At 37.7% G+C, this 27,914-nt stretch overlaps 1 protein-coding gene across 1 annotated transcript in view; it reads right to left on the bottom strand.

Moving 5' to 3' along the window:
- ATP8A1 (ATPase phospholipid transporting 8A1) overlaps positions 1-27,914 on the bottom strand; it is a 309,537-nt gene that overhangs the window by 259,609 nt on the left and 22,014 nt on the right. Inside the window, 3 exon segments of the mRNA XM_042781818.1 lie at positions 2,112-2,181; positions 4,724-4,797; positions 13,472-13,512. Of these exon segments, the coding sequence (XP_042637752.1) occupies positions 2,112-2,181; positions 4,724-4,797; positions 13,472-13,512 (185 nt within the window).

Here is a 27,914-nt window from a genome sequence, read left to right on the forward strand (position 1 = left end):
CTAGGACTGATTGTTTCCATTAATTTTGGTTTTCTTCTTTCTTCTTGATGAGAAGAGACCCGTTGTTGCATCTAGATGGCAGCTTCCTAGCTTTTAAGGTCTCAGTCGCTACTCGCCAAAGTAGTAGGTGGAACAATGTTTTATATAGTATGTTATGCCAATTGAGCTTGATGTTCCCTGCGACTATGAAGGAACACATTTTTTAAAGTCTAATTTAAAACTCCAAAAAGATGCTACAGTTGTTTTCTGCTACAAGTGGTATGAAAAGTAAACAGAGAAACAGAAACCCTACTGTGAGATAACTGAAAGTTTGAGAACAGCAATGGATACTACATCTTTTCAATCTGGGAAAGCCAAATAGTAATTTGGGTCAGGTGACGAGGCGAAATAAATAAGCTAATACATGCCAAAACACTTAGGGCTATTATTTTATCATCAATGCATTGGCCAGTACATAAATTTTGTGTATGTATGTGTGTGTGTGTGTGTGTGGTTTGGGTAAAGGCTTACAGAACAAATTAGTTTTCTATTCAATAATTTATATACATTTCGTTTCATAACATTAGTTACAATTCCCTTCATGTAATTCTTCCCTCCGCCTCTCTGGGTTCCTCACTTCCATTCACCCATCTTTCCTGCCCCTTCCTGTCTCCTGACCTTTGTTTTTGGCCAAGTGCTGCCCTTTTGGTCTCATGTGGTTGATTATTCTGAAGACTAAGTTTCTCACAAGTGTGTTACTGTTCACCTCATAGGCATCTGTTGCTTGGCTGCGAGGTGATTCCCAGGATTGGTTCAGTTACAGGCTTGAAAGGTGTCTAAAGGCTAGTCATCGGAAGGAAGATTGGGCAATCCTACTTCCGTAGTGATACTGCCTCGGAAACCCAAGGAGGGGTCGCTATGAGTAGGGGCCGACTCAACGGCACATAACAACAACAACAAAGGCTAGTCACAGGGGTTCCACCAGCCTCTATTAAACCAGTATCTGGTGTTTTTTATGACTTTGAATCTTGTTCTACATTTTCTTCCCATTCTGCTCGGTGGTCCCAATCAGAGTGGTCAGTAGTGATAGTAGGACACCACCTAGTCCTTCTGATCTCAGAGCAGTGGAAGCTAGTCCTTTGGGCTAATTGTTTCCTTGCATCTTTGATTTTCTTCATTCTTATTTCCTTCGGATGAGGAGAGACCACTAGTTGCATCTTAGATGGCCACTTGGTAGCTTTTAAGACCTCATTCACTACTCATCACAGTAAGGTATAGAACAGTCTTTGTGAAGTATGTTATGTCAATTGACCTACCAGTCCCCCAAGACTGTGGTCATAAACTCCCAAGCCTAGGGACTCATTCCCACAAGGTGTTTGGTTATGGTTAAGTTTTCATAACTTTGCCCCCTGGTTAGTCTATTATATGCATGGATGTATTTTACAGCACATACAAATCCATACGTAGAAACATCCTCTGCCAAACCTGTATCTGGTTGTGGGTGTGGTCCTGTTCGCCTGCCTGCACCTGTTCAGCCTGCACCTCTGCCTATGGACCCACTCATAGATTGTTGCTTGTTGTTACCGATACTGCAGGATTGTGTATGTAATAGAATTCATCTGTGTTGTCTATAACTCCTGTGCAGTGTCTTCTTTTGCCTTAGTGATACTATACTGATCACTATTTTACTTATAATTTATTTTTGTTGTGGTTGTAGAGAAGATACACCGCAGAGCACACTAATTAAACAATTTCTACATGTACAATTCAGTGACTGATTATATTCTTTGAGTTATGTAATCATTCTTACCTTCTTTTTCTGAGTGGTTCCTCCCCCATTAACATAAACTCACTGTCCCCTAAGGTTCCCATCTAATTATTCAAGTTGCTGCTGTCATTTTGATCCCATGTGGACAGATCCCAATGTCCAAGGCTGATACTCTTTAACATCTAAGTTAGCTACAGTATCTATATGATAGACATCGTCAGTCAAATCTCCTGTAGCCAGAGTAGTTCAATGGAAAATACTTGCAAGGGGACAGAATCAACTCAAAAATTAACACGGAAGAAGCAAGCTTTAATTTCATGCAATGAAACAATAACAATTATGATGAACCTACATTAGATCTTACCTGTCTAATTTTCAGGTTTGTTTCTCCATCTAAGTTGGATGTTTCAATGTAACACATGGCCTGGGGCTCACTGTTGTTTAAAATTGAGAAACACAAAGATTTAGAAGACGGAAAGCATAACAATGTTACCATTAATAGTTTATTGAAATGCTCAGACTCACTGAAGCTTTTGATTCTAGACAAAGCCACCAGTCACCTAGTCTCTTGATGTTTTCCATTCTAACAGCAAGATGTCTTGAGGCAGAACCCATGCATGACAACGTGTGGATCAGCTTTTCAGCCAATAAGACTCAAAAGCAATTTCCTAACAACAATCACTGCTATTGCTGCAATTCAAGATAATGTAAACAAACAGATCTGTCCTATTATATTAAAATTGTTTATCCATACAGACACAACAGAGACTCCATCTGCAATGGAAAGCAGCTTTGTTTCCAGATTTATCTTTAGCTCAAAATAACAAGTGAGATTTCATGCTTGTGGAGCACATGTAAATTAGTTAAGTAAAGCAGCCAAGTAGAAAAGTCCAGATTGCTGCTTCTACAAACTTACATTTACTACTCTTTTAGATGGGATGAAGGATCAAATGAAAAACAGTATTAACATTTTAAGGCCACTTTTTAAAACTGTATGAACAGAGCTTAAAATGTAAGTAGACATACACTTTTCTCCCCTTATTTATTTTTTTTTTTCCTGTTCCTGCTCTATGTCTAATAGTTGCTTCAGAAATTCTTGTGGCAGCAAAACCTAAAACTAAAACTAAACATTGGTCAACTTGGTCAGTATTACTCTTTGACCTGAACCTAGGTCTCCTGATGGGGTCCCACAAAGGGTTTTGGAAAATCTGGTGTGGCGTGGCTACTGTAAGGGCTACGTGTTCCCATTTACCACAGGTACCACACCTTCAGTATCCCACATCCTGTCCCTTAACACACTCACTTTATTGGCTGAGAAACTAGAGATGTGAGTTTGCAGCCCAGCTGTATAATCTTACCCTCAACTATAAGGAAAATCATTCTGAAATTAAATCCATCTTATCAGTGCTTGGTTACATAATAAGCCTTATTTAGTAACATTATATAAGTAACAGTGAATGTAATCTCTGACAAGCAGGTGAGATGAAACCTAGAAAGAATGAAACTTGCAAGTCACAAACACCCGGAAGTCAGCTTCCAATTTGGACATGTGCAGAATCAAGTACTCCAAGTTTCAGAAATGCACATTTTGCTTAATTTTGTGGCCTGAAGATTTGTGAAAATTAGTTTTCACATTAATCTTCTATGTTACAGATTTATTTTCAAAGTATTCTGCAAGTTCTTCAAATGTATTCTTTGAGCTTTATTTCATAAAGGATGCTCCTTTTCAACTCAACTGGAGAAATCTTTCAATATTTATATTTTCACTCTATCAGTTATTCAAAGTATTATTTTCTACCACTGTCACCATAGTTACTTAGTTCCGGCCACTGCTCCCAATTTGTAACTGACCTGTATATATATATTTTAAATATAAATGGTTTATGAAATCATAAAACATATCTTCTGATAATATAGAAGCATGACAACAAACAAATGGTCAATGAACAATGTTGATTCCATATTCTGGCAGGAAAACGCATTAAATTTTATGGATCAATATACTTATCCAAGGCCATTCTCATAATAAAATGAGAAAAATGTCTCAATTCTAAGTCTATAGCAACTCTTCCAGGAAATTAAATGGCTGGCTTCTATTTGCAATGGGGCAAACAAAATGAGCATCCAAATTTACGATATTTTTAATAACTACGTATTTAATAATACTGAAGCAGTAATTAACAGTGCTGTGAAAGGTAGCAAGAAGTCTCAGATAAGGAATCATGCTAGAGAAAAAATATTTCAGCAAACTATGATGACATCCAAAACACAAACTATAGTAAGAGAGGCAAAGCAGGCTTTTTGATTAGTAAGTGGAAAAATGAAACAAGATGCACGTCACAATACAGACACTAGTCAACAGCTGAAATTTATCACAGTTACGTGCACTTTGTCACTAGTTACAGATGGGATAAAAATTGATCCCAAAGCATGCAGTACAAAATGTACAACATCCAGCTTTGTGCAGGGGGTCCTCTATAAACCCTATTCAAGCCCAAATTATAGTCATAATCACCGGAGGCATTCTACAGATTTTATAGAAATTTTCAAATATAAGAATAAAACAAATAAGTTTAAAATCTTAATAATTTTTCAATAACTTTGTTTCATGAGAGCTTAACATTGTTCAAAACTATATCCTGAGGAGGTAATAAATTAAGCCTTAGTATTTAGGCATGTTGTTAAATCTGAATATATATCAATGATGCATGGGAAACTAAAATCTACCTTTACAGGCATGCTTCTTGGACTCCAATTGAGAACAATAAGAGTTGAATCTGCCCCACTGAGGGACAAACATCAACCAACATGAATTATAGGCTTTTAAAATGTCTATGAAATGCTCATCACCAAGAAATATCAAAAAGATTAGTTTTAAAGGAAGAGACAAAGAACTCAGCCATATTCAGGTGTAACTATTCTCTGGTTTAGGGTGAGGACCCACATACACATCCTATATAACTCAGTGGTTCTAACCTTGTGGACAGACTGATGAGATCTGCTGGGAGATGCTCCCCATTGGTCACTTTCACTATTTCCCCTACTGCCACCTACATGTCCCAGTTTAAAATCATTAAAATGGAAAAAAAAATGAATAACAGAGGGAAAAAAACAAACAAATGGACAAAAGAGACAGAAAGTTTGAAATTATTATAAAAATAATACATGTTAATAAAATGTCTATTGCCAATTTTTTCAAAATTTATTTTGATCAGGTCTAAAATCCTAAGAAAACATTTAGTATGTAAGGGATACTTATCTGCTTTTAAGTTCAATTTCAATGTAAATTTTTTTTATTTTTAAAGTTTTCTCACAAGCATATCTTATAACAAATTAAAGTAAAAATATGTTTCTATATAGACAGCTACTTTGTTTTGTAGATTTTTCCTTTCTTCCATTCCTCACCCTGATACCATGACAAAAGTATACTATACTACTTATTTTCCTTCCACTAAAACAATAACCCTGCTAAAAATTGTCTATTTCCAAAAGGTTTTAAAGCATATATACTGTATTAGCTTCAAAGCACAGACATGGACCTTAAGAAATTAGAAATCCTAACTGCAGTATTTTGAGTTACTTAGTTTTTAGTGCACAATATGGCATTAATGAAGATTGTAGGTATTCAAACCTTGACATGTCATTGAGTTAAGTCCCTAAAAAGTAAGATTTAAAGTAAAAATTAATTTCTGTAAATGATGATAAAAATCTTTTCTACCTATTTCTTTAGGCTGACATAGGTTAAAACAAGGTAAGTAATACAAAAAGCCCCAGGGGGAAAAAATATAACAATTCAACTATACAGTGGCATTCTACCACTTGGATAGAAATATCTGTCAAATAGAACAAACTATATGCTATGAATCCAGATAAATAACAAAAAGCAATGAATCAGATCATCTTTATTACAATAATCATCTTTGGAAGAAGTTAATTCCTTGGGATGATATATTAAGATATAGAAACTATTTTGATATAGCAATGCAGACAGCTATTAGTAACTGCTTTAGAAAATAAATTCTATAAAGTGCATTAAAATTATATATATATATATATATATATACATACATACATACATACACAGAGCTTGCTGGAAAGTTACAGGGACTGGATAGAGGCAGATGACAAATATTATGAAAATTTTCAACTTAGACTGAAGTATAAAATCAGGGCAGAATATTCAATAATCTTCAAATTAGTGAGCATACAACAACCAAATATAGTAATAAATGGCTTAGCATATATAGTTCTCTCCATGATAATGGCTCTAAGAGTTTATTCAGGAAAACATCAATCCTTTCTGAAATTCCTTAAAGGTTCACCATCATTTTGAACTTTCTTAGATAAATATAAAATAATATATTCAGTCATCCAATACATTTACCAGACTTCCACTAAGTACCACTAAGTGCACATCTTTCTGTTAGCTACGTACTTTTAGATGTAAAGGTTATCAATTTAAACAAAAAGGAGAATCAAAAGAATTGAGGAATATGAGAGCTCGATCATTTAATTCATCTTCCTCACTTTAAAAAATGGGGAAATCAAGGCCTGGAGAGATTAAGCAGTTTGTAAAATCACCAAGTATAAGCACGCTGGTCTCCTGACTCCTAAGCAGAGTTTTCTCTAGTACTAGATGCTACTTAGAAAACCAGAGGGTGGCAATGAGCTCACTGTTAAACTCATTTTCACAGGGTCAAGTGTCAACCATTCATTGTCTTTGCTTCAGTTTCTGAAACTAACCCTGAAAAAAGTTATAAGCAAAGTTATCTAGTAACAGAAAGCTTGAATTAAAACACCTATATTCATTTTTTCTGTAATCCAAGTCTTCTCTATGCCCATTGAAATACTACTACTAATAATAAAAACCACTATAGGTAAATGGCACAAAAAACTGACAAGTTTAAAATATGGAGCTATAACTACCCATAGTTACTTCAATTACCTGTAGACTTACTTCTATAAATATATGGATAGCTTTTACTCACTCAAAGTTTCACTAGCTTGTCATAAATCCAAAAGTTTAATAACGACCTGATTAAATAGATTTTGAAAAAAGGGCACTGTCCATAATCATATGTGGATTTTACAAATAAAACTGTCCAAGGAAATGATGATAAACAACCTCTAAAATATTAAATAATGTATTTTTTTTAAATAGTAGAATTTTACAGTTTTTATACATAAAATCTCTTGAAAGTCACACTCTTTAAAGGGTAACAGTATTACATGTTCTGAGTATTACTTCATGACAATCTTAAATGAGTAAAACAAAAATTATTGAAATTCAGCAATTAAAAAATCTTGAAAAAGAGGACAAATTATTTCTGTCACTGTTAGAAGAGTATGGCATTTCAAAAAGTATGATGACGAAAAAGAAATCATTCCACTTTCTTGTACCATCTCACCAAGAAGATCAAAAAACTTGGCAGGGATATACAAATGCATCATAGAGAAGTTTACCATAAACAAGGATTACAGGATAAAATCAGTAGAACCAGATCCATGTATTATAAAAAATAAGTAACAGGAATCTTAAAAGATAGTGACTAACACTAAACGAAATAGACATACCCTCCCTAGAGGGAGAGTGGAGTCTTTATTGTATTATTTAGTACCTATCACTTATTTTACATGGCAAACATGAAGGAATTCTTTAAGTCCAATCAACATTTTTCTTTTTTTTTAGTATTTAATTCAAAATAGTTAGAGAGGTTTCAAATTCTTCGTTTATTCCTTATTTCCTTGGAGCAATCACCGTAAGGTCAGGGCAGGGTAGAGAAACCATCCTCTACACTGTTTGAGCATCAGTAGGTATCTCTACCTTGATGAGAGAAGTACAGTGTCAGCAGGTATATACTCTTTGCCTTTTATTATAACTATATCTCCAACATTTACCTGAAAGAAAACTGGGAATCGGTTAATTATCTGCATGGAAATATCATTACGAATATACAACCCATTGTATTTAAGTATTGAATACAGTAAAGATGGTTATTGGCAAGTAAGAACTATTGCTCTTCATAAAACACCATAAAATTTTCTAGAGTGAGGCCAGGGTGGTCCAAGTCTTACCAAAATGAACTTTGTAATTTTATCAGTTATATAACTTATCTTAATAAAAATAATCTCTATACTTTCTATCTACTTGATTTGACATCTCAACTTCTCATATTTTCTCCTTGTCACATAAAAATAAAAAAGAGGAATTCCCTAGTTGAAGTTCTACCCTATTGGAGTAAATCTCAACACAAGTGGAGAAGATATCTATCATACATATGAGCATGACTCCTCCCAATGACCCTATGAATGATTGTTAGTTATGATTCATAATTAGAGACAAGGAATGTGAGCCCTAGATATCACAGCAAGGGAAAGGCTTATCTGGAAAACCCAATTCTGCATAAGTGAATTTAGTGAGACTATCACTATATTTTAAATTATAAATGGCTTACTCTCCATTTAGGATTTATTTGAGCATGGTATAAGACAAATTAAAGACACACTACTGCCAGAAACTGATACAAGTAATTTAAATGACAAGTTTGTCATAAAGCTTTTAGCAAACAATAACTAGGTAACAACTTAACTAGATAACTAGGTAAGTTGCTCATGTTACACTGATAGCTGCTCCCATCTAATCATGAAAACTGCTTTCTCTCTTAGCAGCCAAACCAAACCAAAACCAAACCTACTGCCACTGAGTCAATTCTGACTCATAGTGACTCTCTCTTTGGAATTCCAAGGCTGTAAATCTATACAGAAGTAGATTGCCTCATCTTCCTCCCAGGGAGCAGCTGGTGGTAGGTTTGAACCACTGACCTTCTGGTTAGCAGCCAACTGCCTTACCTCCTATCCCACCAGAGCTCCTTTACCAGCTAACTAAAAACAAAAAACCAAACTTGCTGCTATCGAGTTGATTTCGACTCATAGCGACCCCTCCTTGAATTTCTGAGGCAGTATCCCTAAGGAAGTAGATTGCCCAGTCTTCTGAGGAGTGGCTGTGGGTTTGAACCACCAGCATTTTGGTGAGCAGTCAAGCCAAAGAAACCTTAAAAGAAGTTTCAATAATTAATCAAGGGAAGTTTTTTTGTTCTTCCCTCCCTACCTCACCTTGAACCATAAAACAACACTTTATTGGAAGGAGAGAATGGCATCACCAACGGGAATCCCAATTAAGAAATTTTGTAGAGGCAGCCCTCTGTGCTCTACTTTATGTACTAGGGGAGGAATCGGCTAGGGAATGGGGAGGGAACAGGTAGGGAAGGTCTGGATACCTTGATTCAAAAAGTATTTATTTCAACATATACCAGAAATCTGGAATATTTGAAATTGAAAATATCACACTGAAAATCAAACAGTCTTCATCCAATTTTAAGTCCTAACATATTTATATGTTTATTAAGGGTTTTGGAGATACAAAGTGTTAACATCCACTGTAATCCAGTCAAGTCTGACTCGTAGTGACCCTACTGGACAGAGTAGAACTGTCCTATAGGGTTTCCAAAGCTATAATCTCTAAGAAAGCAGACTGCAGTATCTTTCTCCCACAGAGCAGCTGGTGGGTTCCAACTGCCAAACTTTCGGTTAGCAGTGAGGCTCTTAACCACTGTGCCACCAGGGCTCCCCATGATCTCTAGGTTGCATGAGAGCAGCTGTACAGAGTGAGCTTTATGCGTGTCTACATCCATCACTCCATGCTTACCGACAAAGCCAAAAGAATGTGTTGATTCCAAGATTATTCATCTGAATTCTCCACCTGCATCTATCTCAAAAACCTGAAAACTGAGAACTGTACCAGCTGCATCTCAACTTGATGAACTGTTCTTTGTGGTGAGGTCAATGATGACAGCTGCTTACATTTCAAGAGTGGAGATGTAGTTTTCACTGTGTAGAGTTCTGTAAGTGCAATACTTTGTTTTAAAACTGAATACTTGCAACTTAACCTTTTGAAAAGGGAAAAGGCTAGAGGGAGAGATGAGCTGCTAGAACTGGAGAGCTGAAGTCTGCCCATCTGTGACTGACTAGATATACTGCACTCTGCAAATTTGTAGGTCCTTTGAGGACCATTCAAAAGCAACCACAGCAGCCACACGTTTGGAAGGAGAAAGAACATGGAACTATAGCTATTTGCTCTAAGGCTTCTCATATTACCTTGGCATGTGGCTCAGACTCCTGGTTTTGGTATATTGATTTTATACTTAATCTCACAGAAATATTATATGCAAAGACAACATTTGCCCCAGAATCTGGCTAGTACAACAAGGAAGCTTACTTTTATATCTGTCCAGTTAGTGTTCAATAACCTGCTTTTATATAGCTTACATCTTAGTGCACATGTTTCTGTTCCTTCCTCCTCTGATTATATTTTATGATGTAAGGACCCTTAAATGTCTTGCTTGCTGCTGTGAGCTCATTAATTGGCATATACACTCAATAGATACCTGTTGAATGAATTGCATAATTATGCAATTTAATAATTATAGCTTTTAGTCTTCATGTAATCTACCAATATACCAACCAGTGGAACACCATGATGTATTTATGAAACCCTGTCCAGTCGATGGATAACCATGTACTCTAATTTTTAACTATTATAAATGATGCTACAACAAACATTTTTATACATGTAGAGATTTTCTCCTACTTTATGATTATTTTCTTGGGATGAATTTCCAGAATCCTAATCTACAATAGTATATGAGTGAAATATTTCACAAAAAATAAAAATTCGGAAGTGTATTTGTTTTTATTTATTGATAGATAACGAATGGAATGTCAATGTCATTTTAATTTGCTTCTTTTAATACTAGGTTGAATATTATACTGAGTCTGGTTACTTATTATATATCCTCTTGTTTACTGCCAAATATTCTTTCCTATTTATATAACAAGAATCTTAATTATATATGATTCAAATATTTTCCATATTCTGCCTACTTATTGGAAGTATGTTTTGCTGTATATTACTTTTAAATTTTATATCATAAAATTCCATAGATCTTGAGCTATAAAACTAATTCTATCAAACCAAAATTAGATTATTGCTTCTTCAAATACTTGTTAAAGCATTTATTCTATTTTGCATGTTTTTCAAAATCCATGTTTTAAGTTATAACTGGATTTTATTTTATCAAGGCTATGAGTTAGATATAAACTCTTTTATATCTTGAAACTGCTAATCTGTGATCAAATAATTCCATTACCAATTATTTTTGCCTCCTTTATCAAACATTAAATAGGATCTGTTTCAGAGCTATCCATTCTACTCATCAATGTCTTTTTTTTTGCAACAGACATATACTATTTTACAGTTAATTCTTATTCTTTAGTCCTTATTTTTCTAAAATATTCTTCTATTCTCTTAATTATTTCTGAAATTAAGATGAATAATTTAATGCATTCTTGAGTCAACTCTTGATAATTTCCCTAGGATTATAAAACATTACTGTGGAACAATTAATATTTTACTGTTTTGTTTAGAAATTTTAGGGACATAGTATCTCTGCACATTTATGTGATTTTTAACACTTAGACATTTTGATGCTTTCTTTACAAAGGTCATACATGTATATATTTTATTTCCAAGTACTGCCTATGTCACTGGGTATGGGATCTCTTTTTCACCATATTTTCTAACTTGATATAGCTGATACAAAAACGCTATAAATTTTTGAACATGTATCTTGAATCCTACACTGAGCCAACTTCTTAATTTTAACAATTTGGAACAATTCTTCTTTGCAAGTGTGTAAGTCTTACAGCTTTCAGAGAATCTTGATTAGAGAAGGTAAAACTCAGTAGAAATGAAAAACACCTTTCAGTCATCTTCTGAGTCACTGTGACTTTATCTTTCATCTGAAGAAAATTTCTAGCTTGAAGGAATATGTGTTAATCAAAACATATTTCCTCAATACTATTTTATTTAATAATTTCAGTTCATTTTGGTTGCACGACTTTTGGCAACACTTTAAACTCCACCACTATCTTTTTGTGTATCTCAAAGAGGGATGCGTGGACACAATGTGGCACTGCTGTCCAAGAGATGGGAATGTGGTCAATATGGGTCATTGTGACTGGTGCTTTAATAACTTGTCTTTGAAAAATTGAAAAAACAGGTGTTGCAATAATTCAGTTAAATTAGTACAACCTAGAAATAATGAGTGTCTGTTAGTAAAATAAGACATTTTAACAGGTTAATTTCAGAGGGAAGCAGCAGATGGTTATCTCCTACTTTGTAATGGTTTATGTATTTTCTGAACACAAAGTCTATATAAGAAAACTAGAAACTGATGAATCAACTTTTTAGGATATGGACTTATGTTATCTATATTAACAACCTTTGTAAACAAAATATATTTATAATGTAATTCATACCTGATTATATCCTACCTGTCTCTGCAAGTACCATATAAGAGTATAAAAGAAACTTCTTTGGAAACAGCATTTTGGCCTTTTTATATATATATATATAAACAGTTTTTATCTTGCTCTTCTGAAAAAGAAGTGACTATCACAGAAACAAAGGAGCCCTGGTGATGCAGTGGTTAAGCACTTGGTTGTTAACCAAAAAGCTGGCGGTTCAAATCCACCAGCTGCTCTGTAGGAGAAAGATGTGGTGACTGGCTTCTCTAAAGATTTATAGCTTTAGAAACCCTATGGGGCATTCTCCTCTTTGCTACAGGGTCACTATGAGTTGAAACTGACTCTATGACAATGGCTTTTTATCACAGAAATAACGAAAGCAAAATCAAGGTATCTTCCTCTTTGTTACTCTTACGTCAAAGACCAAAGAGAAAGAGATGTTTCTAATATCCAGAAGAGATGTCAATCTCTATTCTAGTCTCTAATTTGAAACTAACAAAAATGTTCTTGATTCAGTGATGACTTTAGTCCCTTCAGGACTACACAGCAACAATCACTACCCAACACAGAATCAAGGACATAGCCCTTAAAACTTTATTGGCCTTGCATGGATCCCAAAAGCTCAGAAAACAAAGTCTCTGGGTAGAGTGCCCTGGTCTCCAAAAAGTCTTTTACAAGGCACCAAGGTTATTCATTTGTGATGACTAGAGGTTAACTGTTCTTCCAAAACTAAGAGAGGACTAACCATCGCTTACCTTTTGAAAGCGAGTTCTGAAAAGGATAAACATTTAGATAAAACCTGCTAAATTATGACTCAACTCACTAACTGCCATTAAAGGTCCTCTGAGCATAAGAATCTTTATGAAACTGATTTCCAGCTCATTAGCAGATGATGTTTAGTTTGTAAGACTTGTTTTAAAAAGAAGCTAATAGTGTGCAAATATGATTAGTCACAGTATATGAATTTGAGACAAAATACATAAATGTGATATATTAGAATGCTAACGTTTATTTTTACTTGGACAGTAGATGATTAAAGCAAAAAATTACAACACAAAACAGTTCATGGTTAAATGAAATCTATGAAAACCGTACTCAAAGTATACTATGAATGAACAAAAAAGTTCTAAATATTACTTTTCAAAATAATTGTAATAGTCTTTCTAGTATATCTCCTAAATACTAAATGTAGGTGACTACCTACAGACTCCATGTATGTTTACAACATTATTAAACAGTTTTCATATCAGAAGAATTCTTCACAGTTGCTTACAGTATTTTTTAAAAAATCTATCTAGTAAAGTACATCTTTAAGCAGCATTGTTTCTCCTGGAACAAAACAAAAAAATCAATGCATACCTTTTCCCAGTGAACAATTTCCCAAGCACCATTTCTTAAAACTGGAAAGAGAAAAGGTGATACTTTTAAAACCAGTTTGATTACTATCAAAAGCTATCTCTGAAAAACAAAAAAAAAGGCATTTTAAATGAAAGCATCAAATAAATAACCTGTAGCAACTTTTATAGACTGTATTTTTTCAAATAAGAATGTGTACAATTACATGCACACAATGGAATACTATGCAATGCTAAAGAATAATGTAAAATCTGCAAAACACCGTATAACGTGGATGAACTTGGAGGACATTATGCTGAGTGAAATAAGTCAATCACAAAAGGACAAATATTGTATTAGTCCGTTATTGCAAAAGTTAAGGAAAGGTTTATCTTTGTTGGTTACCAAGGGTGGTAGGGGAGGGGAGAGGAGGGGAGAGAATGCTCTTACATAGATAGAGATAAGTATTGGTTTGGGTGAAGAGAAGGTCAATATACCAAATGTGAGTGACCAATATGGCAGCATTGAGGATGAGAAAGACATAGAGAGGTACATGGGAAGTACAGACAACAAAGATGAACCCTTTTGCACATACAGTACTGCATTGTTAGTGAAGGCAAACATGGGTATATAGGTGGATAGATGGGTGGACAGGCTGAACAATTAGGTATGTCTATGAAATGAGGAGTGTATCCAAGAACATGTATAGGGTTGACAGACAATGGTCCTGTAAGTTTATGTGAATGAGAAGAATTCCCAGGTGTATAGTAGAGCTGACAAGGGGCAAGGTTGTGGTCACTGCTTGGTAACAGCCAGGTACCAAGAGGGACCGAGTAATTGCACCTGTGGGCTTGGGACCACACTCACAGGGGACATCAAGCTCAACTGGCATAACATACTATACAAAACATCATTCCACCTCCTACTTTGGAGAGTAGCGACTGGGATCTTAAAAGCTAGCAAGCTGCCATCTAGATGCAATGATGGGTCTCTCCTTGTCCAGAGCAAGAAGAATGAAGAACACCAAAATTCAAGGAAACGATTAGTCCCAGTGACTGGTACACCATCTGATCTGCAGCCTATATGACTATGAGACCAGAAGAACTAGATGGTGCCCGGCTACCACTGTCATCCACTTGGAAGGGGATCTATGCAGGAGATCCTTGATAGAGAGGGAGAATGATGTGGAACAAAACTCAAAATTATTTGGAGGGGGAAAAAAGAGCGGGGGGGACTCCAGGTTTGCTGGTCCGATAGAGCCTGGTGGAACCACTGAGACTGTGGCCCCTAGCTGCCTTTCAGGTCTGGAATTGAACCCACACCCGTGGTTTCCAGCCAAACAAAAGACAGGCATATGAGCTGAACATTTACCTCAGGTAGATACACTCTTGGACAGAACAATCATGGGAGAAAGAAGGGTTGCTTATGCACAAGGAGACAGCTCAGGGGGCAGGAGTGCATGGAGGGATGGACACTGGGAAGGGGTAACTATGGAGAGGAAGTGGGAGGGGAACTGTTGCATTGTGGTAAACTGTGGTCAATGACATGAGACAAAGTGTATGTGAACTGCTGTATGGAAAGTGAATTTGCCCTGTAAATCTTCACCCAAATCACAATAATAATAATAATAAAAATAAAAAAAAAGAATGTGTACAATTATATAAAGAATTAGCAATGAGCAATGTACACATTAGACCCCACAATGACATATTACTAGCAGAGGGCAAGTTCACTGGCATCACAAGGGCTTTCTTCAGCACAGAGGAATTTGGGGGCATGGCTGAAGGAGAAAGCCACCAAAATCATGTGAACAATGGAGGAACAAGCTTAAAATCCTTCAGACGCTACAGCAGTGGCAGTGTTAAACAACAAGAATAATAATCCCCAAAACATCACAAGTATGGGAGGAAATAAGTACATTTCTAATTGGTTAATAAACACACATAAAGAAAACAGATAAAGAGTCTGTACCCTCAGGTTTATAATAATGCAAAAGGAGCAAAGGTTTCCATATATATTTTACAAAGAAAAAGTGACAGAGGAGGCTACTATTAAATTATGATGGAAGGGTAAACATTTCTTAGTGTCTCATTACTACTTCACAGCAGTGAAGTTCATCAATATGTCTTTTTTTTTTTTCCTATTATGTGTCTGTGGCATAATTCTGATTATACTAATACAGACAAACAAATACACTGCCATTGAGAGTCAGATTCGACTCATAGCCACCCATCCTTGGGTTTCCAAGGCAGTATCACTATGGAAGTAGATTGCCCAACCTTCCTTGCGAGGAGGATGAGAATAATGTGAAGTTCACAGCATAGCACTCAGAGCTGAAGAAAAAGAGTCAGGCAAAATTAGTCAACAAATTAGCCGGACAGTAAATTCCATGAGGACAAAGCTAATATCGTTTAGCCCTACATTCCCTGGAAACAGCACAGTACCTGACACAACGCAGCTGCTGAGTGACTATCTGCTAGATGACTAGTTCATAGATACACAAACGCTGGGTTCAGTGTCTTTTGATATTAGAAGCAAGAAGGCCTAATTAAACCCTCGGAAGGAAAACACAGTGATATTAATCCCCAAAATGTTACATATCCCCGAAAGCAAGGGCTGAGGTCTTATTCATTTCTTTATTTCTAGCACCTCACAGTATTCTTGGCACATAAGACACCCAAACACTTGCTAAACAAATGGATAAATGACAGAATGAATATCTTACAAAGCATTTGGGTCAATCAATTTCATAATAATAATTCTAAGTTGAAGAGATGAAATAAAAATATTTCAAGTGTAATATCAGTTACTATATGTCTGAGTTAAAGTTCTAATTTTCACAGGACTCATACAATGAGGGGCCAGGGATGTGAATGAAATACTCATGCCTAAAATGGATCAATTTATCCAAATATAAACTTCTAATCACAGCAGAGTTTACTGAGACTGACCTTAGGAGTAAACTTGCTCCTTGATGTTGGTCACAGATTACTAGTGGTTCAGAGTATATGATGTGGCTGTCTCTGCCACTGCCTAACAGGTGAGCTGAGAGAATGATGTAAACCCTTTTGTAACATGTGGATAAGAGAGTTGTTGTCCTTAAGTCGGGCCCAGACTCATGGAGACTTTGTGCACCATGGAATGAACAGCTTCCTGTTCCGGCACCATCTCATGACTGGTTAGGGATTGGATCATTGTGACCTCTAAGGTTTTCAATGCCTGATTTTCAGAAGTAAAATGCCAGGCCTTTCTTCCTAGTCCTAGTATTGATGTTAGTCTGAAGGTTCTGCTGAAACCTGTTCAGCATCGTAACATGAAGCCTCCACTGACAGATGATGGCTACGCATGAGGTACATCAGCCGGGAATTGAACCTGAGTCTTCTGCATGGAAGGTGAGAATTCTACCACTGAGCCACCAAGGCCCCAAGGGGATAACAGTACCTTCTTCAAAAGTCAGAATAAATGAGACCACTCTCTCCTTTAATTCACTTAATCCAGTGCTTACCATATAAGTACTGAACAAAGAAAACTGGCAAAATACTGCTCAAATCCACCATAACCAAGGTCAACTGACATTTATGACCAGGCTAACCAGGCTACATGTTTCCATTGATTAGAAAAAATATTCAGTATCATCTAGAGTTATTTACTTTCTTATGATCCAATCTAAAACTAGCTAAAGTTCTCCCAAGTGTAATACATTCTTTTTTTTTAAAAAAATTAATGCTCACTATTTTTAAAATCACAAGATTTGATATGAAAATTGAGATTTCAGGCTGGTCTGGAAAGCTCAGAAGGTCAGCAAACATTGAGTTCATTCCCACAATATAAGACATAGCTGGGACAGAGTGTTGGCCACCACTTTAGATGGAGCTCAGTAGCTCACCATCACCTTTGTGGCTCCCTGCGGTTAACAGTGTTCTATTATTATTTTGATAGTTTTATTATACTCATATGTCTCAATGTCCATCTCTATTTTTAAATTCTTCTACATTTATTATTCAAAAAGTCTTTAAAAATCTAGAATAATTTTTACTACTGAAAATGTCCTATTGATTTTATGACTTAAGCATCTCAAATTCTGCCATTAAAAAAAAGATCTTTTCCAACATCACCATCTTCATGACCACCACCAGCACCATTTTGTTCAAGCAACCATCATCTCCCAACTGAAGGTATTAGCCCCACATAAAGCTCCAGGAATTCACTTTTGCTCTATTTTAAATTCAGTTTACACAGTTTAGCCATACTGGTAATATATACTAATTTACATATTTGGTTAGTTCAGCTGCTACCCAAAAGGTTGGAGGTTTGAATCCACTAGCCACTCCATAGGAGAAAGATGAGGCAGTTTGCTTTGGTGAAGACTTACACCTTGGGAAACCCTATGGGGTCACTATGGGCTGGAATCAACTCTACACTCAAAACAGATAAATATATGTATGTGTGTATGTGTGTGTGCATATGTTATGTATACATATTATTATGTATCAATCCATACATCCTTACATACACACAAGCAACCCTAGGTCACCTCTTGCTCAAAACCCTTCTAGCAGAGTCCCTGGCTTATAAACTAAGGTTAAAATTTACATAGTCTTTTATGAAGTAGCCCCCGCTACTCCCCATCATCATGTCTTACCACTCCCACCACCCCCTTCACCCTCCCATGCCCCATGGTGAAGCTCCACACTCTTTTCCTAACTCAAAGCCATTGTACATGTTTCCCATGCCCAGAACACTCTATTCATCTTTACTTTTACCCGTCTTTCCCATGCTAGCCTTTACACTACTCCTCAGTGAGATACGGTTGGCATTTGAGATATGGTTGGCATTTGCTCCTACATGACACTCAAGTCTAAATGAGCCCCCTGCATTTTTCCTTCAGAGCACATACCAGTCATACTTTGAGAAATGATTCAAAGGCTCTCTTCTTACACAGACTGTAAGATCCATGACAAAAGGGAATGTCTCACTGCTGTATCCCCAGTGTTATGACACAGCAACCAAAGGTGTTCAGTAAGAACTGGCTGAATGGCTATATACTAATATCCCTGTGCATTTGGAGTTACAGGAAGCCACAGTAGTAAGCTCTGGTAGCATAGTGCCTAAGGCACTTGACTGCTAACCAGAAGGCTGGCGGTTCAAACCCACCAGCCACTCCTCGGAAGGAAGGTTGGACAATCCTACTTCTGTAGTGATACTGCCTTGGAAACCCAAGGAGGGGTCGCTATGATTCGGGGCCGACTCAACGGCATATAACAAAAACAACAACACAGTAGTAATTACACAGGTTTACTTAAGATACAAACCTGCTGCTTATTAGATCTTGTGTTAAAAGCAACATACACAAAGACCACATGGTCAAAAAGTACTTTAAAACAAAGATGAGAATGTAAGGGGACAGGGAAACTAGATTAATGGAAACAGAACAACCAGAATGGAAGCAATGAGAATGTTCACACATTGTGAAGAATGTAACCAATGTCACTGAACAACTTGTGCAGAAATTGTTGAATGGGAACTGAAATTGCCGTGTAAACTTCACTGAAAACACAATAAAATGTTATTAGTAAAAAAAATAAAGTTCACAAACCAGGAAAAACAAACAAACATATGCATGACATTTAAAAATAGCTACATATGACCTCTTTGACAGTTCCTCAATGAGATAAGCATAGAGCTACCATTACAAAAATTTGTACATGATTAAGTGCTCATGGCAGCATTATTCATAGTAGCCAAAGCATGGAAATGGCCCAAATATCCACCAAATGATGAATGGATGAACACAATGTGGTATATTCAAACCATGGAATATTCACCCGTATAAAGGAATAAAATAGTGACCCATGCTACACTATAAATCAATCTTGAATATATTGCATTAAGTGAAAGAATCCAGTCCACAAACTACCTCATACTTTATTATTCGCTTTACATAATATGTCCAGAATTGGCAAATCCATAGAGACAGAAAGTAGAGAAGTGGTTGCCAGGAACAGGGGAGAATAAAGAGTGACTGCTAATGGGAGGTATGGGTTTTTTGGTATGGGTGCGAGGGTAAGGAGAATGTTTTGGAATTAGATAGTGGTTGTGGTACACAATGTTATGAATATGCAAAATTTCACTGAATTGTATAAAAATCATGAAATTTATGTTACGTAAATTATATGCAATATAAACATGAATGAACTATTTAAACATTTATCTAAAATAGACTTCTCAGCCTTGAAAGTTACTAAAATGATTTCCAGTATGAGTTGTCTGAATGCTTATGCAACCACTAGCCGCACTAACACGAGCTGTGTTCTGATATCAGCACAGGGCTAACCCTCTCAGCTTTGTAATCTAAACTAGCCCTCCTTAATGCTGCTGCTTCTCAGGTGTTTATTAGTTCACCTCTAAAAATAGCGCTGAACCTCCCTACTCAGTTCTCCTTAATACAACAGAAGTGTCACAACAGGCCTCTCAGACTCAACAGAAAATGCCAAGGACTCTTCACCGCAGTAAACAGGGTGGAAGCCAATGGTACATTCATGGCCCACAGAAGACAATTCCTCTGAATCTGTTTCACGTCTTCATCCTGTGCATCTGCTCCTTTCTTCTCAACCTTGCTTGGAGAGCTGCTCTCTCCACTTTTCAACTATCTCCTTCTCCCTATGACCCTTCCTGTACACATCCTTCGCTCAGTTAACCTATCCTCCTACCCTCTCCTGGGGGATCTCTGCTTCTACTCAAACAGTACATTCTCCTACTCTCCTCATCCCCAGCTCCACCTACACATTGCCTCTCAACACCAAAGAGATGCAATGGAAAATATGGTCTGCTTTAAAGAAAGTACTTTGAAATATGTACTCAGCTGATGTTTTCTAACAAACTACAAATATATACATATATACCAAACCAAAACCCACTGCTGTTGAGTCAATTTTGACTCATAGCAACCCCCACTGGGTTTCTGAGGCGGTAAATCTTTACAGAAGTAAATTGCCCAGTCTTGCTTTCGCAGGGTGGCTGGTGGGTTTGAAACACCACCCTTCTCATTAGTAGTCAGATGCTTTAGGCACTGTGCTACCAGAGCCAAATACAGCAGTATACAAAGTATAAGTTGACAGCTCTCTTCATCTCAATTCCACTTTCCCAAAGAAAGGAATACTGAAGTATCTCCCCACATCTTCCTCCAAACAAACATACACATATGCATTTTTTTTTCTCTTTCCTTTCTCAAATTTCTTTCTTTGCAATTTGGATTTCCACTTAATATATCATAGGTACTTTGAGGACAAAGCATAGAGACTTAACTCATTATTTAAAAGGACCTATATAATACCCTATTGTATGATGTATCAAGGAGTTCTGGCAGTGTAGTGGTTAAGGCATTTGGTTGCTGTGGTAGTTAAGGCTGTGTGTCAACAGAAGGAGCTATTGTTTTGAGTGGCTGGGCAGCTGGATACAGTAATTCCTCATGATGAGACTATAATGGCCTCCTGGTAGAATCTGCTGGGAGCAGCTAAGTAGCTGCCTCTGGGGTGTGGTCTGCTTCCAGCATATAAGAAGAAGCTTTCAGAAAGGTCTCTTGCTTTTGACACGTTTGGATCCTGCATTTGGCTGTCTTCATCTCAGTAACCTGCTGTGTTGTGTGCCAATCTTGTGATTGTTTCTGGACTTGAACTAGCGGCCTGCCGTGTTGTTTGGTGATCTTGGGAGTGTGCCATTTTACCAGCTGGTTTTGAGTTCATCAGCCTCAGCAGGCAGCAGCTAAGTAAGTCAGAAAAAGCCTCCAGCTCTAGTGGGCCTGGAACAAGCAGGCAGAGCTGAAGCCCAAAGTTGAGGAACCTTCACCCAGTCCCTAGAGCTGGCACTTTGAACTCGGACTTCTAGCTTCCTAAACTATAAGAGAATAAATCCCTGTTTGTTAAAGCCATCAATTTGTGGTATTTCTGTCAGAGCTGCACTAGAGAACTCAACTACTAAGTAAAAGGTTGGTGTTTGGACTCACTAGCTGCTCTGTAGAAGAAAGATGAGGCAGGCAGTCTGCTTCCATAAAGATTTGCAGCCTTGGAAATCTAATGGAGGTTGCTAGGAGCTGGAATCAAGTCAATGGGAAAGAGTTTGGTTTGGGGTTTGGTATGATGCATCAACTAGGGTCAGATAATTGAGAGGTCCCCCTCAGGACTCTGAAGATATACTCACAAAAGGCTTTAACCAAGTTAAAGGATATGGTCAAGCAGGAAAAAGAAAGCATAGACAAGCATGTGGGCCTGAGAGACTTCTAGGCCCCACTTAGCAAGGTAGGTCCCCTCTCAGTTACTCAGGACAGAGATGATGAAGCTCAATGATATGTATGATATATCTTCGTTGCAAGGAAGCCGGGTCAAAAGTTTCCAGTGGGGTTTTTTATATTCAACTCGTCAATTAAGGCAAGCTAGATTGTATAATCAGTTAAACAAAGTAATCCATCCATCTACACAACCTAAAACCAAGTAGAGAAGATAGTCCTGAGTGCTTCCAGAAGAGTTTCGAACTTTAAACAGCACATTATAAATCACTAGCTAGTCCGCTCTATCCTTATCTTGGGCAAGCTTCAGCAACACAATTCCAGGAATCCCAGGGATAACACACAGCTGTCCCAGTCAAGCTGGGAAATACCTCTATTTTACACAATGGACATATCATGATTTATTCAACCATTCCCTTTCTGGTGGAAATTCTCCAATTTTTAAGAACTATTATTATTTCTGTCACAAAATCAAAACCAACCAAACTCACTGCCATCGAGTCGATTCCAACTCATAGCGACCCCTCCTTAGGTTTCCCAGGCAGTAGCTCTACGGAAGTAGATTGCCCAACTGTCCTTCCCAGAAGTGGCTAGTGGGTTTGAACCACCAGCCTTCTGGTTAGCAGTCAAATGCCTGAGGAACTATGCCACCAGAGCTTCCCTTCACTACAAAGAAGAATAATGAAATATATTTATATGCTTTTATCCTATAAGAGAGAATCCCAAAAGGAGCATTTTCTGGGTCCAGGGTATTTGTGTTTTTACGTTTATCAAGTACAACCAGTTTAGTTCCCTAAGAATCTACAGCAATTCACACTGTCACCAGCAATATAAAAAGCTCTATTCTATAAACCCAGACCAGCATAATTGCTACCAATCATTTGAATTTTGTCAATATGATGAGTATATAATATTTATTCTGATATTCATCATATTGACATATTGTTTGAATCCTAACAAAATAGAAAACTTATTTGAAAATACTACAAAACCCTCCTATTCAAAATGTGGTCCATGGACCCACAGTGTCAGCATCAGTGGCAGGCTTGGTAGAGACAAGATATATTCCCATTAGTCTCTGTCCTCCCCCCAAGTCCACTTTATTTTTAAATTCTACATCAGTGAATCAGGAAAGATGTATGTCAGGTTTGTATTTTTCCACCACACTTATTCAATCTACTTATTTATCTGTACGCTGAGAAAATTATCCAAGAAACTGGACTATATGAAGAAGAACGTGGCATTAGGATTGGATGAAGACTTATTTAACAACTTGTGATACACAGATGACACAACTTGACTTTCTGAAAGTGAAGATGACTTGAAGCACTTAGTGAAGATCAAAGACTGCAGCCTTCACTATGGATTATACCTAAGTATAAAGAAAACAAAAATCCTCACACAGCACCAGTAAGCAGCATCGTGATAAATGGAAAAAGATTGAAGTTGTCAAGGATTTCATTATACTTGGATCCACAATCAACACCCATGGAAGGACCAGTCAAGAAATCAAATTTGCTACAAAAGACCTCTTTAAAGTGTCTAAGACCAAAGATGTAACTTTGAAGACTAAAGTGTGCCTGACCCAATCCACAGTATTTTCAGTAGCCTCAGATGTATGTGAGAGTTGGACAATGAACAAGGAAAACTGCAGATGAACTGATGCATTTGAACTGTATTGCCAATGAAGAATATTGAATGTACCATGGACTGCTAGAAGAATGAACAAATCTGTCTTTGATGCTCCTCAGAAGCAAGAACGGCCAGACTTCGTCTCTCATACTTTGATCACATTGTCAGAAGGGACCAGTCTCTGGAGAAGGATATCATCCTAGGTAAAACAGAGGGTCAGCGAAAAGGGGAAGACTCTCAACAAGATGGATTGACACAGTGGCTGTGACGGGCAGATTGAGTAGGGCAACACTTGTGAGGATGGTACAATACTGGCCAGTGTTTCTTTCTGTTGTACACAGGGTTACTGTAAGTCAAAACTGACTCAATGGCACCTAACAACAACACATCAGCAATTCCTTTTGTTCTTGAAATACAAAACCAGAGCACAAGAAATGATGAATGTAACTGGGCAGCTCCTTTAAACTTCAGGGTAGACCTATCTTAGGATAGCGAGAGAGCAATATAAAATTTAAATGAAGTTAAAAACAAGCTTACAACACACCAAACACTTCTGTGCAAATCAGAGCTTGAATATGGACCAAGGATAAAAGCTGATCAAAAAATTCATTGTGCTTTTTTCCTTTGGATCTGTTCCTAAACATTCAACCCTTAGAACATTTAAAATAAACCATGCCACATGTGTTATGCTGGTGGCTGAAATAGCAATCTGGTTATTTTTAATTGCTGACCTCCTCTGACCCAGCTCCAATCAAGCTCAGAGGAAGCAAGAAAGGATGCCTGGCCTTTGCCTAAGGCACTTGGCTGCTAACCAGAAGGCTGGCAGTTCAAACCCACCAGCCACTCCTCGGAAGGAAGACTGGGCGATCTACTTCTGTAGAGATACTGCCTCGGAAACCCAAGGAGGGGTCGCTGTGAGTCGGAAACTACTCGACGGCAGTAAGAGTTGGTTGAGGGCCAAAAGTAACAGAGCCTTAACTCTGTGTCTAGAGTATAAGAGTCCAAGAAGGTGTGCCATGGAGGAGGAGTTGAGTAGTGATGCACAAGGAAGGGGGGTGAGAGTAAAACTATGACAGAATTATCAGAATGTCCTGCCATATGGTGCTCTAACATCTCATTCTTTTAAATGCAAGACTCCTCCATCTCCCCTCATTTTCACCCAAACACACCTGCTCAAGTTTCCACACAGCCTAATTAGTCTGGCAGAATACATGAGTGTGCTCAGACTTTAAACAAATACCTCAAATTTAACCTGTTTATACTAAGCAGGCTACTAGTTAGCAGCTTTCTTAGAATGGATTTCTTTTATGAAATGAAAACATTCTGGGAATTCCCTAATCAAAAGCCCTGGAGGGAGTGGCAGTCTCAAGATCCATCAAATGCCGCACAGAAGCAGGTGCTCATTCAGATTCCAACTCCGGCTTCTCTGAGAGAAGCATGCAACACGCCCATCATAAAAACTGTCTGCCATTGGGGCCATTACAGGAGTCACTGAGGTGCCATTGCTGGGCAATCAAGTCACTTAAGTCGGTAATAAAAGGCGAGTCATCCAAGAAGTCAGTGGGAAGTACCAATAGCACATAAGACAGAAAAACCGTGGAAAAGTGACTATGCTCCCATTTTGTATGTGGCAGTAATCATTTAAGAGGACTTTTAGTGCTTCTAGGGGAACTAGAGTGTAACTGAGAGTTTGGTGTTGAACTGAGCAAAGTAGACCAACATACCTATATTAAAGCATTAATTCGTTTCCTATTTACATCCTTAAATCCAAAGAAGGTTTTAAGACAAAAACCTCATTGTGGCCCAAAATGACAGTGCACAAGTCTCTTGCAAAACTTGCTTGTTCAGTCAAATGCACGACTATTTGCTCTAAACTTCAGAGTTGACTGACACCAAAGACAAAGCAAAGTTCCTGAATTCCCCTCTCAATCACACTATCTATATGTTAGCAAATGAATCAATAACACTTCTATGAACTCACTTACAGATCTTTTAACAGTGGTCTTCAAAGTGTAGTCCCTCAACAGAAATATCAGCACACTGGGACTTTGCTAGAAATGCAAATTCTAAGGTCCCACCCCAGCCTACGGGACTCCTGGGGTGAGTCCTAGCAATCTGTGCTTCAACAAGTCCTCCAGGGGTTTCTGGAGTTGCTGGCAGCACAAAGAGTAACACACTTGATTACTAACCTAAAGCCTGGTGATTTGAATCCATCTAGAGACCCTGCTTCTGAAATATCAAAACCTTGAAAAAAATCTTTGGAGTACAGTTCTGCTCTGCAACATATGGGAATGATTCAACACAACAGAAGTGATGTGATGGCACCTGGTTTTCACCAGGGCTCAAGTTTGAGAACCAATGACTTATACAAACAGACACAGGTGAGATGTAATCACAGCACAAGAAAAAACACTCGCCATAGAGTCAATTCCAACTCACGACATCCCTGTGTTGCAGAGCAGAACTGCACTCCATAGGGTTTCCAATGGCTGATGGTTCAGAAGTAGATGACCAGGTCTTCTTTCAAGTGTCTCTGGGTGGATTCAAAGCACCAACCTTCCGATTAGCACCTGAGCACTTTGCAGGGACTCCATCTTCACAGCAGAAGGGCAGCAATACCTTATTCTCAAAATGAAAATGTTTTTCCTCAACCCTGCTCACAGAGGCAGGAATCATTATCTTTTTCCTGCTCTTACCTGAGATATTTCTTGAAAGAAAAATCTATCTCCTTTGCCTCATCAACCAATCATTCCATTTTCCTTGCAATCTGGCTTCTGTTTTCACAGCACCACCAAAACTGTTCTTTAGGTCACTGTATAAATGCAGGATTCAGCAGATGCTCTCCCAGATTTAAAAGGAGCTCTGATGGTGCAGTGGGTAAGGCATTTGGCTGCTAAGCAGGAGGTCAGTGGTTCAAACCCACCAGCTGCTCTGTGGGAGGAAGATGAGGCAATCTACTCCTGGAAAGATTTACAGGCTTGGAAACCCTACGGGGGTCACTATCACTCAGAATCAACTCGATGGCAGTGGTGTTTTTTGGTCCCAGTCTTGGTCCTTCTTTACCTCTGCAGCATTTGGTGATTGACATTGTCTGAGAGTCTCAAATTAGAGGCACTTGGTGTGGGTAAATAGAGCAGTCTGAAAGTAAAGCCTTAACTCCATCTTCAAGTTTTGACAAAAGTCTAGAATCTATGTTGAATTTTAAAGTTGCCGTTTTTAACAGTTCCTCTGACCTTTGTGCTGACATAAGCATACACTCTAAAGGAAACATTTTTTTTTTTTCTTTCTGTGGTCTGGCAGGTGCAGGATGTCACAAGCCATTCCCAAGGAGGCTTCCCTCTGTGGTCAAACAGATGCAAGATGCAAACAGCTTATGCCCAAAGGATCTTGATATACAGCATTAATCAATAAATATTTACAATGAACTCCCAGGAACAGACATGATTGAGAAAGCAATTTTAATACTAGGTTATTAAAAAACTTGTCCTGCCACTATCCTATCATCATCCTGTAATAAGCTGAAGAGCACCTATGCTTGCAATTATGTACCCTTAACCAATCACGTAATCCCACATTTATGTTATATACCTAATCCTGCTAAGTCTTTGCTCTTAGTTATCTCATCCTGACTCCCCTGTCTTTCAGATAATCATGATTTTCTAACTTTAGTTCTTGCTTCCAACTGTTCAAGAATGCTCTCTTCTTCACTGCCTAGTTGAGTAGCCATCTTTACACTGAATTTGGATGTTTTCCTGGTCTACATCATCTCTGAATTTTCAAAAAATCTCTTAAGTTTTATTTTCACAATGTGTACACATAGGACAACCTAGGGTAACAGAGTTTTCTTTCCCTCACCAAGTCCAGGTGATACCCACTGTGTATTTTCCTTTGCCTTCTCACTGTCACCACCCTAATTCAAGTATTTATTCCTAATATTACAGTCTCCTCTTCTAATTAACCAAAAATCATTTTCTCTCCTTGTGCACCCCAGCCCACTCCACACACTACTATAAATTCTTTCTAAAGCACAACTAGAAACTTATCACCATCCTTCATTCTCTCCAAACTTCTCACCCTGATTTTCAAAGGCCTCCAGAATAGGACGCTGACGCCTTCCCATCCATGACCCCATTGCTCCCTGATGCATATCCTATGCTCTAGACCAAAAGAGACGATTTGCTATCCCCAGAATAGATCTCGTGCTTTCCCATTTCCACAGTAGTGCTCATATTAAGTCCTTCCTCCTGGACCACTGATCCTTCCAAAAAAACCAAACCAAACTCACTGCCAATTCCGACTCATAGCAACCCCCAGTGGGTTTCTGAGGCTGTAAATCTTTACAGAAGTAGATCACCCCATCTCCTTTCCATGGAGTGGCTGGTGGGTTTGAATCACTGTCCTTCTGGTTAACAGCCAAATGCCTTATCCACTACACCACCAGAGCTCTTTATATCACCTGATATTTCTGCTTACCAAAATTCCACTCACCTTTGTGAACCATGCAGATATTATTTCTGAATCCCCACCACATCCTTGCTCTCTTATGTGGTCCTT

Source organism: Orycteropus afer, unplaced genomic scaffold, assembly GCF_000298275.1.
Source record: "Orycteropus afer afer isolate SDZICR_OR568_19922 unplaced genomic scaffold, OryAfe1.0 scaffold00176, whole genome shotgun sequence".
Classification (NCBI taxonomy): domain Eukaryota; kingdom Metazoa; phylum Chordata; class Mammalia; order Tubulidentata; family Orycteropodidae; genus Orycteropus; species Orycteropus afer.